At 39.9% G+C, this 12,623-nt stretch overlaps 1 protein-coding gene across 1 annotated transcript in view; it reads right to left on the minus strand.

Annotated features, from left to right (window-relative positions):
- The window catches only part of arid3a (AT-rich interactive domain 3A), a 32,370-nt gene that overhangs the window by 7,199 nt on the left and 12,548 nt on the right, over positions 1 to 12,623 (minus strand). Inside the window, exons 3-7 of the mRNA XM_029429446.1 lie at positions 6,823 to 6,895; positions 4,503 to 4,686; positions 2,785 to 3,032; positions 2,009 to 2,296; positions 285 to 374 (exon numbers count right to left, since the gene is read on the minus strand). Of these exons, the coding sequence (XP_029285306.1) occupies positions 285 to 374; positions 2,009 to 2,296; positions 2,785 to 3,032; positions 4,503 to 4,686; positions 6,823 to 6,895 (883 nt within the window). The remainder of the gene's footprint in view (positions 1 to 284; positions 375 to 2,008; positions 2,297 to 2,784; positions 3,033 to 4,502; positions 4,687 to 6,822; positions 6,896 to 12,623) is intronic.

Below are 12,623 nucleotides of genomic sequence, written 5' to 3' on the forward strand. Positions count from 1 at the left end.
CGTGGAAGTGTGTGAGTCATTAGAGTCAGAATAAATCCTACGCACCACTGGAATCTCATTCTACAAATAGTACAATATTTATATTATAATTGTAGCCTAATCATGTGCAGAAATACCGGTTTCAAGCAGAAAGAATCGACATGCAAAAGAAAGAAGAAGAAGTTGATTTCTAATTTGAATGTCAACGTTATGAATGAAACTTTGATTTCATTAAAGTACATATTTATTGAGAGGAAAGGAAGCGATCAGCTGGACTCCCTGTGCCACATGACAGCGTTACTCACCAGTGTACACCACTCCGTTCAGCTCCACCGACATACTGATGCTGCTTGTGCCATTGGTGGTCAGGTTCAGGGCCGAGTCCTGCCTTCTCTCTGAAGGGAGGACAAACAAAACAAACCTCTTAACAAAACTACTTGGTTAGGTTTAGGAAAGAAAACATCACAGTTTCGTTAAGGGGACTTTAATGCAAGCGTATTTCTGTTGAACCATGGAATTTGAATGTCCACCATGACAAAAGGTCCCGATTGACTTTCCATTGGCGGTGTTTCCGTGGTGTCGGCACGTCATTTTAACACATCACGTGCCACCAAAGCGGAATGCGGTGTTAATAGCTCGTGGTCATGTCATGTATTCAGGCCGAGCTGCCTCCTTCCTCAACTATCTATAAACAAACAGAGCAACTCAACAACACAATACTCTCTCACAACTTTGTGTGTGCTCTGATCTAAGGAAAGCCACCAGGCCCAAACGTTAGCATGTTTGTTTGACACGGCCAGGAATAAATGAGTTCAATTGAGATTAGTGAAGATCTACGCGTGTGCTACATTTTTACCTTTTGGGTATTCAACGTTGTAACTTTGTGTGTGATTTTGCAAAAAAACTCCAACATTTCTCTGAAGTCACCTGTATCATCAGTACTGAGAAACTGCTATAAGATCAAAGTGTCTGACAGAAGGGAATCCCCGCACACACACACGCACACCACACACACACACACACACACACACTATGTATGCTGCTTCTATAATCTAAACAGGTCAACATATAGGCCTGCTGTAGGTTACTTCCTCACGGTTGGCTGCTGTGGTTTGTCGTGAGATGACAATTATGTCTCGAGATACTAACTGCCAGGAAGAGGGAGAGTATGTGAAATCCAGCTTGTGCAAATTCTGAAGCAAAACAATGAAATGTAAATTCCACGGCAGATGTGGTAATATTGATATGCATCTTTTTCACTGTCGCAGATTCCTATAACATTTTCTTCTGAGCTAGATCTCTCTGGAGGATCAAACGTGTAATTCTAAATACATGAGTATTGATTTCCTTCCATTATCCATGCACATGTTACCATAAGGCAATGTCCTTAATCACCAGGGGCTATAATTGTATTCTTATGTGAATTATATGCATATATTGATGTCTGTTGAACTAAATGAAACTGTTCCTATCTGCTACAACCTGCCACTCCGACGGAAATAGATGGCCAGGTATTAACTTTCTTTAATTGAACAAAGATAAAAACATTCATCTTATATTGTAGTAACAAATATTAGATCTACATTTATCAAGACAAAAGTCATAGATCATAAATTTGGAATTTGAGTTGAATTTGACATTATTGTGGTGACAACATCGCTTGTACTCATGCGTGTGTCTTTCATCACTTGCTGTTGGAAATCGCTGTGGTGCGTGTAAGCTCAGCGCAATATAACAATTAATTATAGCCTTGATGTATCAGTAAAGGCAGTGTTGCTCAATGTAACAGAGTACTTGAGTAAGTAAAACCTTTTCTGCAAAACATCTACTCTTACTACTCTACGACTTAAGTACAATTTATTACAAAGAAATGACTCTATTACATCGACCACTGCATGTTAGGAATCTTGTGTTGATTAGATGGTGTAAGAATGACCACAGGGCAGCACAGGCTTCTTCATTTGATGTCAAAAATCCCGTCTGACTGGTTGTTTTGTTCTACTGAATATATACACTGTGTGTTCGGTACCTTGGTTATTGATGCGGATGTTCATGGGTATCTGAGCGGTCATGGCCAGCAGGTTGTGTTGCAGAGCTCTCTGCAGCAGTCGGTGGTGTTCCTCGGCCGGCAGCGCCATCTTCTTCTCTGGTGGCTCGCCGGCTTCCAGTTTGTCCCTTAGCTGCTCCAGAGCTGCCATTTGAGCCACCACCGCTGCTTGAGCTGCCGCTGCCTGCACAGTGGCCAACGAGTTGCAATGCAGCGCCCCCCCTGGCACACGAGCCATACTGAGCCCCATCAGCGGATGGCCTCCATCCTCTTCTTGCCGGACACCACAGAGAGGGAGAGAAGGGTTAACTTAACTCAGATACAACTGAATATGATGTGTTATCCGAGAAAATTATAAATAACGTTCCTCCCTGACCACACTGACAGAAAAACAACGGGTCTGAGATACTATGTGGACAGAGGACAGCAAATACATTCCTAATAAATGAAAAAGATTTGAGCTTTCTTCTCAAGAATACTTTATGGTAGTAAATACACTGCTTTGAAACTTAAGGTTTGGTAATGTCCCAACTTCACAGAGGAACTATCTCCAGTCATATGAAGGATTGATACATTCATTTAAAAATGATGCAGGCAAGTTGTAATGATTTTTAGAATAAATTAAAAAAAGAACAAAAGCTACAGTCAGTTATTTAATGTTCTAACGATTCAAAATAATCTCTTTCACTCTTCCAAGTCTTCAAACATTGACTCCAACAGTTTGTCCGATGTGATTTGAGTTCATGCGCAAATCTCACCTTTCTTAATCTTCTGGATGTGGGTCAGCGAGGCCCCATTGGTGCCCATCGTCAGGCCCACACTGGCTGAAGGGAGCTTCGGAGAGGACAGCATGGTGGGCGTCCCGTTAGGCGAGTAGGTGAAGAGGGAGCTGCCAAAGCTCTGTCGTCGGCCCTCCCGCCGATTACTGTCGATGGCTGCCTGGAGCTCGTTAGGGTTGCTCAGACCCCTCTTGTCACATTCATATGGGTACAGGTACTTCATGTACCTGAAAGGAACACAATGTATTTAGGTTTCACTAAAAGTCTGTCAATATACTGCTGAAAATGTCAATTAGTTTAAAACTTAAATACATAAAAAGAAACACTATTTAAACATTCATCTTTTAAGGAATATGAATACGAATACCATGTGTATTTAACATGCCATGTTAATGCTGTTATTTATATTTACCTTAGTCTATTGATTATTTTGTTATTGTCTATTTGCTTATCTTTATATTTTAGCGTAAGTCAATCCTCACCTCACCTTTATCTTTCTTCTGACTGACGTTGTTTAGGGATTGTGTTGTTTGGGTTTTCTATGATTTGATTTTGTGTTGTTGAAAACTTTAAATGTAAAAAAAACTTTTAGTCATAAAATAAAAGTCTTGGCTGGGCTGAACCATTAGTCATATTAAAGGGGTATTCTGCAGTTCTCTGTGCTTCTCAGCAGGTGAAAACATGCATGATGTCTTCCCCGAAAACTACAACCTGAAAACTTTGATCAAACTGCATCTTGACCCATAAAATCATATTTATATTAAACACAATAAAAACTACTTGCATGATTCTTGTAATTTGTGTTGTGTTACCACATGGTTAAATGCATTTATTTTAAGCTAAATTAGCTAAATAAATGTTATGTAATACCATATGTCATCAGGATTGTCTCGTTTGAGCTTACAGATGACACATTTGAACAGAAATCCTGAGTAACAGAGTTTAACAGACCTTTCCCAGCAGGCAGGGTCTAAAGAAGATGCTACCAGGGTGCATTGTGGGAGGTGTAGGACCTATTCTTTTTGGTGTATCACCCATACTAGGGACTAAAAGACAGGATATCTCGGCCTCTGCTGCTTTGATATTTACCATTTGCCTCCCTTGAGTTCCCAAACTTTAGAATACTAAATAGCTTGAGTCCCCCTTTAAACGCCTAGTTACTGTTCCCACTAGATCAGTAGCGTCAGTGAAACATGCCAGCTGTTAATCACAGATAATCAAAGATACCGTGATAGAAGAATAAATAAATAATCTTGAAAAACTCTCATTCTCCTAAGAAGCGATCTGCGGTGCAGCTAATTAGGAGTGAGAATGTAATGCAATCCGAACCTACAGAAAGTGACTTCAAACACACGGAGTAAATGGTTGATGCACATGCTTGAAACCGCTGAGCAGAAAAAACAGATTATGGGTATGAGAGTTTTGGCTGACTTAAGTTATAGAAACTCAAATCAGTTGTGTTATTGATCTCTATTCTGAGCAAGATTAAAGTACCCAAAACAGTCCAATAAAACAGCTACTTGTACGTTTTGTTTGCAGACCCTTGTGGCTTGTAACGAGCAGTGTGAATCCAAACAAACCTAACACACAAATGTAAGTGAGTAACATTTCAGCTACAAGACAGATCAATGAAAAACAACTGGAGGTGTGATCACTCGTGTGTGTGTGTGTGTGTGTGTGTGTGTGTGTCAACTGACTGTGTGCGGAGGGTGAAGGCTGCACTGGTGATTGAGGTAGGCAGGTTGAGTCCCTTGGTGATTTCCCTCCACAGTTTCTTGTTGATTACCTCCACCAGGCCGCCCTTCTCTGTCACCAGCCTGTAGAGCATGTACAGATCCAGGACTTGCTTGGCCATGATGGGAATACGATTCACTGGCGTTCCTGTAACACACACACACACACACACACACACACACACACACACACACACACACACACACACACACACACACACACACACACACACACACACACACACACACACACACACACACACACACACACACAGGGTAAAGGTCAACACAGAGATTAAAAAAACAGAAAAAGGCTTATGGCTAGGAATTCTTAGGGTTTGACACACAAAAAAGAGCTTTAAGAATTTCACCATTTTACTGAGAATGATGCTATAATGATTGCCTACTCTCTGACATTTGCTTAACGAAATTTATCAAAACGCAGTCATGTGACTGATTGATAAGGAAACAGGAAACAACCTTCGACACCACCCTAATTAGGGCGAGATACCCAAAAAGGTATAGGGAATAAAGCATTGTGTAAACATCTAAACATTTAGTGTTTCATAAAATATATAAACCAGTATTTTTCTGGTTGACGTTACTCAACCGGATAAATATGTTTTCTTGTCTTCAAATGATGAGAGTGTTAGTTAATGACAATTCAAGCATGAGACAAAATGCCAATCAATATCTCCAATTTTGGATTAATCTGTGACAAATGTCCTTTTCCCAGCAAGGAAAAACAGCCTTTATTAATCTTTCCATCAAATTATATTAATGTAATCACAGACTGATCCCAATCTTCAGGCCCACGTTTAACATATTAAGGAGCAATGTTATCGGTATGACCTGCAGATGGCGCTCTCACATTCTCAGAGCGGACTTGGCAGATCCACCCGACACTGTAAACTATTAGTGCTGTTTTTTCAGTTGAGAGCACGTGTTTCATGTCTCTCATGTCAATCGTTGGCCCGCTGATATGATTATATCAGCCATAAATCATCTTGTCAAATTAACAAGGCTGCACGGCATTTATGAGGGAAGGAAGATCTGAATTGAGCTGTTGGCCATTTGTGCACCCGAGACATGCAAATATAACACTGAATCAGAAATTGGATTTTTAGTTGCCAATTTTGTATGTTGTATGTCGTGTGTGCACCAGTGTGAAGATCCTGCACGGTGGCTGTGTGTGTGTGTGTGTGTGTGTGTGTGTGTGTGTGTGTGTGTGTGTGTGTGTGTGTGTGTTAGACGTTTGTGCAGCACCGTGTGGACCAGCAGCAGGAGCGGAAGGTAAACCAATCCGTTTACAGGCATTGATACAATGTGTTACTTCTAGTTATAGCCTTGGAAAGACGAGGGGCTGAGCGACCATAAAGCAATCATCTCCGAAAGGAATAAAAACCCCACCCATGTCAGTGAAAGACGAGTAGAGGGTGCTGTGTCATATGTCAAAGAGAGAGGGGGGGGGGGTTCATCCCTCTCTATTCAACTATTAAGAGTCTCTGTGTGTAAAGGATTCCAGAAAGGAGTAAAACATCTGATGGACAGAATCACCTCTGACCCTCTGCAATCTAAGATTTACATTTTGAACTTACTTACGTACTCTTCAAACTTAAAACTGAGGAAGAGCGACAGACATGTGTGTCTCGCAAGCCAAACAGCTTATTGCTCTTTATTGGAGGAAAATGAATCGACTAAGTATTAAGAATCACTCATGGTATTAGAGAAGATAACATGTATATTGATAAATAGACAAAATGGAAACCTTATTACATTCCTTAGAAATGTAAGCATTAGAGATACCCTAACTAAACGTAACATTCTTATGGTTACCTAAAAATAATATACATAAGTATCACCTTTGAGACAGGAATGGCATGGAGTACTACCTAGAGCGGAGGCATAATTGTTGAAAATATTTTTAATTTTTGTTTGTATATTTAATTTGATACTGTTGTGTTGTCTTGTTGTTTTTCCCCTGTGTAGATTTATGTCACACATTCATCTTTTGTTAGCAATACGTTATTGTTAGTGTAATGTTTTGTTATGTGTTGTTGGGATGGGTCTGGGGAAGTGGGGTGGAGGGAGGGGGGAACATTGTTTGTCTACAACTACGGTAATAAATATTGTCTGAAAAAGAGTCTGCATGAGACTGGCTGGAGATAGCGAGGAGATATAATATGGCAGGATAAGAAACTGAACATGTAAGGATGTAAGTGCACTTTAATGAGGGAGCGCAAATGTGATGCAGTGTTTAACTCACGCACACACAGTAACATACCTCTTTTTTGCATGAAGCTGAAGAGGTCATCCAGAAACTCTTTTCTCTTTGGGTCTCTATCCAGTTCATACAGCTGTAGAAGAAGAAGGAGAGAGAAGCAACAACGTTTAACTTTATATAAAATACAACAAACGTTTGAGATCTGACATAAAAATACCTAAGAAGAAGAAGAAGAAGAAGAAGAAGAATACATAATATTGATGCATCGAATAGACAAACTTCACTTTTACATCACGACAAAGGACATTCATCCCCTAAAAGGTCTGTCATGAGAAACCAATCAGTTGCCTTCTGTTCATAAGAGGAGATGACAGCGAGAGAAAATGTGGAGCAGTCTGGCTTGATGAGAACCTGATGTGGTTCAAGCTGCCCCGGGCTCTGGAAAAGTTTGGTGAAAGTTAGCAGTAAAAGTGGGGTGCCAACTCGGAGGAGTACAGTGAGGCCATTGAAGCCTGCGGTTGTTTTTCAAGCCCAGTTTGTCAGAGTGATAGTGAAATATCTTGTTGGAGGTCTTTCTATTTATGTGTCGCACACTTGATGCCAACAGTTTCTCTCTGATAGGCGAGAAAGCAGCGGGAAAGCTTCAGTATCATACTCAAATCAGTCCCAGTTATACAACCACATATCACACAGTATCTATAGGAGATCATGGCGTTTTATAATCTGTTATTGAAAATGGCAGGTTGTGAAACACATGCAGCGTATTGTTAGTACACAGTCGACAGACAAGCAGACAAAGCCTAACCCTCGTAACCATCACATGCTAGAGCTGAAGCAATTCATTCCGACAGAAAACGAATCACCAATCCTTAATTGATTAGGGCCAAACATTTTCTGGCCCCAGCCGCTCAATATCGTCCTTGAATAATCATTTATTCTAAAAAATGTCTGTGAAAAACTGACGATTACAATTTCAAATAGCTTGTTTTGTCTAACGAAGAGTCCAATAGCAAAAGATGTTCAGTTTACAAATCATATATAACAGAGAAAAGCAGAACATCTTTACACTGGAAAATCTGGAATATAATAATCAATTAGTCAATCAGCTAATTGATTGATCGGCTTATTGTTGCAGCTCTACTCTGTATTTAGGAATTTTCAATATGATCCCGTCACATGTATTGACTGCATTACTGATAGACATTTAACACGCCTGTGTACGCTTAAACTCAAACAAGAAGCCTAATAGAGGAAATTGCATGCTTATTTGATGGAAATTTGCAGGCGGAGATTAATCTGATTTACTTGCTAAATCTAATCTGCCACCACATCAACATCTGAAAGTGAATAAAAACACAAACTGCAGTCACTTACTAAAAGATTCTGTGTTGCTTTAAAGGATTACTTCACCGCTAAAATAACAATTTATATATCAATTCCTCAACAAGTGTTACCTTGAATTCTTGCAGAAAACTTTGTTTTGCTCACATAACCCCACAATGAAGGAAAAATAATAAAACTGAGAAAAGTATTGATGAATTTATATAAATGACGACCGCAAAACTATATCAAAACATCCTTTCACAAACTCTCACACAACTATAGTATAAGTCTCATTTATCAGGTCGTATACTCACTACTTCCCAAACACATGCATTGTTGCACTAACCTTACTAACACTTGTGCATAAGTGTATTAAAAAGTATGTTTTTAGCAAAAATGCATATGTTTGGGAAGTAGTGAGCATACGACTGGATTAATGCGACTTGGATTATACTGCCCGAGTTGTGTGAGAGTTTGTAAACTGATGTATTGACATAGTTTTGCTGTTGTTAAAAGCAGCCCCCATTTACTTAAATTCCTCAAGACTTTTTCCGTGTTTTCATTCTTCGTTCACAGTGGAGGCATGTGAGAAAAACTACGTTTTCTTCAAGAATTAGAACAAGAAGTAAAACAGGGTGAGTAATTGATATACAAATGATCATTTTGGAGATGAAGTATTCCTTTAACGCACCCATCCAGAGGAATGAAAATAAAAGGCTCGTCTAGGAGAAGTCTGTTATGATTCGTGGCAGTAGTGGCCTCTAACAGACTGCCCCTCATTGTGGCATTCAGCCCTCATTAGTGACACGGAGCTGCCATGGGATCTTATAGTCTAGTGGGTAGGATGGGGGGGAAAATGGGGGTGGGGACTGAAGAGGGTTAAGGTGGGGGATGCAGGCTAATGTACATGCCTGCTGGAGGCAAGGGGGAGTTTTAATTACAGGATGCATGCATTTCGTGAAGTGCCGCACCATAAATCTTGGAAATTACCCCTCCAACTCCCATCCCCCCATGTTGCTTTATTTGCTCTCCACACCCCCCACCCTCTCTCTCTGTCCTGATCACACAAACAAATGTTTCCCTAGTGGTATGGTGAGCTCAAATCCCAGTGGCTCCAGATGTGGTAACATGGCATGAAAAACATTTCTGAACGAACACAAAAAGGCAGGTCAACCACTCTTCCTAGTCTGACATCAGCAATCAGTGCGAGCAATTTATTGAACTATTCAATCCGGAGATTTTCATGTAATGTTTGCTCATTTGGAGCAATTAATAGAAGTGTAACTGCAGCGTTGCAGTGTTGACATGGCCGTCTCTTGATTATTTTCACCGTTTCCCTGCCAACTGAAGGGGCTGTCAGCCTAAAGTGAAGTGTGAACTGTGTTAACACTTCACAGTATCCTTCTTATTAATGCATATCCAGTTTCAAGTCTCATTCAGGATATAACCAGTCATTTCCTGCTAACACGGATGAAGTCATGTATCTTGCTTTGTATTGATGAACATGTGACTATTCTTCGTGTGCATGTGACGTCACGCTTATTTCCCAACCCGGAATTTCAACTTTAAAACATGTCAACCTGCGGCTCGGCTGTTACTGGACCAGCTGCATTATGGAGAGCATTAGCTGTTATGGGTCATCATCAGAGTGGGACACCTGGTTGACCGAAGGCAGCCAATCAGGATCCTGTTCAACCGCCATGACCACTGCCACCCCTCATTATATATTTTGTTTTCTCGCAGCTCTACACGTAGAACCCTTATGTACATTATAACTCACCTGCCGCCACACACATGCACACACATGCACACACATGCACACAGACTTTATCATGTTTAGGTGGGTGTTATATAGGTTTTCATGTCGAGTATGTGCACGTGCACAGGGGCCCCTACAGGATTAAGACAAGACAAGAAACTAGATAAACAACAAGAAACTGGGCCAACAGGTAACGCTGAGAGCCAGTTAACACCCCTGCACCAAATCCCCTGCAACAAAAAAAAGCTCAATATAACAGCAGAGCTGACTAGAAGACTTCACATTTTGAGATGCAACTTTTTACCCACTTAAAAAAAACAATAATGGAGCCACATTTAAAGATTATACATTATATTTTATTGTAGAAAACTAACTCTGGTTAGCTGCTGAAGTGACAAGACGTCAAACTTCACAGCCATATTTGAACAAGTATTTAGGGTTTGACTGTTGTCTGATAGTTTCCATGCCTGCCTGTGTATGTAGGTCACCCCGTCTCCAGATAAATTACACACAGGCCAGAAAACAAAGTCTTCTTATACTGCAAATAATCAGTAACCAAAGAGAAGCGTGTTGCTGCAGCCATCAAAGTGGGGGGGGGGGGGGGGGGGGTATGTGTGTGTGAGGGGGGAGGGGTTCACTTCACTGTTAATACAAATGGCAGTTAGCGAGCCACCGGCACTAAAGTGTCACATAGCACACAGAGACTTAGCAACTGAAAACCAAAACTGAGAGGAGACCGATGTATCGTCTACATGCTCCCTTACACCTGCCAATCACCTGAGACGCACACACACAAACACAGTTTAAAAAGAAAAAAAGATCATGACTGAAAACCAGCTTTTGATTTTTTGGGGCAACAGTCACCCTCACAATTTTAGGATTGGACAACTTCTCATTAGTTTATTCTTATAAATGTTTGACCAAAATGCTGTTGCTTTGAAAGTCATTTTTCAGGTAGAAGCGTGACGTCTGCACAGCACGCAGCTGCACATACTGTACATGTAGTGACTTACAAGTTCCTCTTCATACAGACTGCAAGATTAGAAAGATAGAGTGAGCATTGAAGGCTGCAATCACCAATTTAAATATGTTTACTTTAAAACTTCAAAGCTAATTTGTTCAGAACCACACATCGATGTTACATAGCAAACCATAAAACAGCAAACTATAATGTTTATACTGGCCCAATTAATTATTATTATATTTTATCATTATTTTATACTAAGTGCATTATGCAAGTTGCAGCAATAATATATCAGCTTGTGATCACGAGCTTCAACTACATTTCAATTTATTTCTTTGCAGAAGTCAGTGAGGTTTCAACTCCTTCTTTATGCTATTTATAGTTGACAATGCCTTTTGTTTAGTTTGAGTTGAGTCCTTGAATGTGATTATAACACTTTTACCGACTGTCTTTTAGAAGTACAGAGTGATAGCCTTGAGGTGGGGTTAATCCTCTGCATACTGTGTGTTATATTTAATTGAAGTCTATGTATTTGTCCTGTGGTTGAACGCCTTTAACCCAAGGCTGGAGGACCAGTTTCACAACTTCATATTAATCTAAGTCATTGAGTTGTTTCTTGTCATGAAAGAGATTAGTATGAACTCGTTTTCTACATGTCATCTTACCTGATTTGAATGGAAAAATGCTCTCAGTCATGCAAAGCTGCTGCGTGACTTTACTTACTTTATCACATTAACTCATTAATTAAAAAAGAGACAATGATGAGTGGTTTTGTAGAGAGAACTGAAAAGAAACTAAAAATGGTATATATGTATATATATATATATATATATATATATATATATACACACACACACACACACACACACACACACACACACACACACACACACACGACATTGCAGGAAGGGAATGTATGGCTAGCAGGGAGAGGGGTTGAGGGGGGTCTTGATACAGCTCATGAACACATGATCAGCCATATTCAAACACAGCATTGTTCCAGGCCAAAGCCCTTTTATGAGTGTCATTAATGAAGCAAAGTAAACACAACTACCAGCATTGCTTCAGTACTTCCACAAAAGAAAATAAAGTGTCATAATATGTACTTTAATCCCACAATGCATTGCTCCGCTTTTGTTCCTGAGGACGAAATTACACTGAACAATATCTCTATTTAATTAATAGGAAGAGGAAATTGTAGGTGAGAAAAAACATAGAAAACAGAGCTCTCCACTGGATACCAGATGAGGCCAAAGCTAAATTGAATCCTGGTTTATAAAAGTGGTTCATCAGCTTTTGGGTTTACCTAAATTTGGCAGTTTACATTGTACAGAAGGAATTTCAGTGAGTGGGGTCAGCCCGTCATTTAAATTTTACTGCAATGTAGGCAATACTCTGACTATTGAAGCTCTTATTTGATTACCTTCATCCCAGTAAGGTCATAAACAGAACACAGCTAGGGATTCTGCTGAATGTCACCATTATTTTAGGCACAGAACACTCCAGTCACATTTCCTTTTTTTTCTTTCATCAAAGATGCAGGTTAAAGTCACAAGACACAGTAAAACACACGGTTTACTGTTTAGGGCTGCCATATATGTTCTTTATTGAATGACGAAGTTGGACTAAAAAATAAATACATTTTAAGATAGCCAATTTACAGGTTTTGCTAAACATTATAGGACTTTGCTTAAAGCCAGAGAAACCAGATTTTAAAATAACTCCAACTGATTTCTGTTCTGCTCCACAACTAAATACAAAAGAATCAGGTTCTTGAAGTGACAAGCCCATGTTCTTGTTTTTCTTTCTCTTTGT

This window comes from Cottoperca gobio, chromosome 4 (genome assembly GCF_900634415.1).
Source record: "Cottoperca gobio chromosome 4, fCotGob3.1, whole genome shotgun sequence".
Lineage (NCBI taxonomy): Eukaryota > Metazoa > Chordata > Actinopteri > Perciformes > Bovichtidae > Cottoperca > Cottoperca gobio.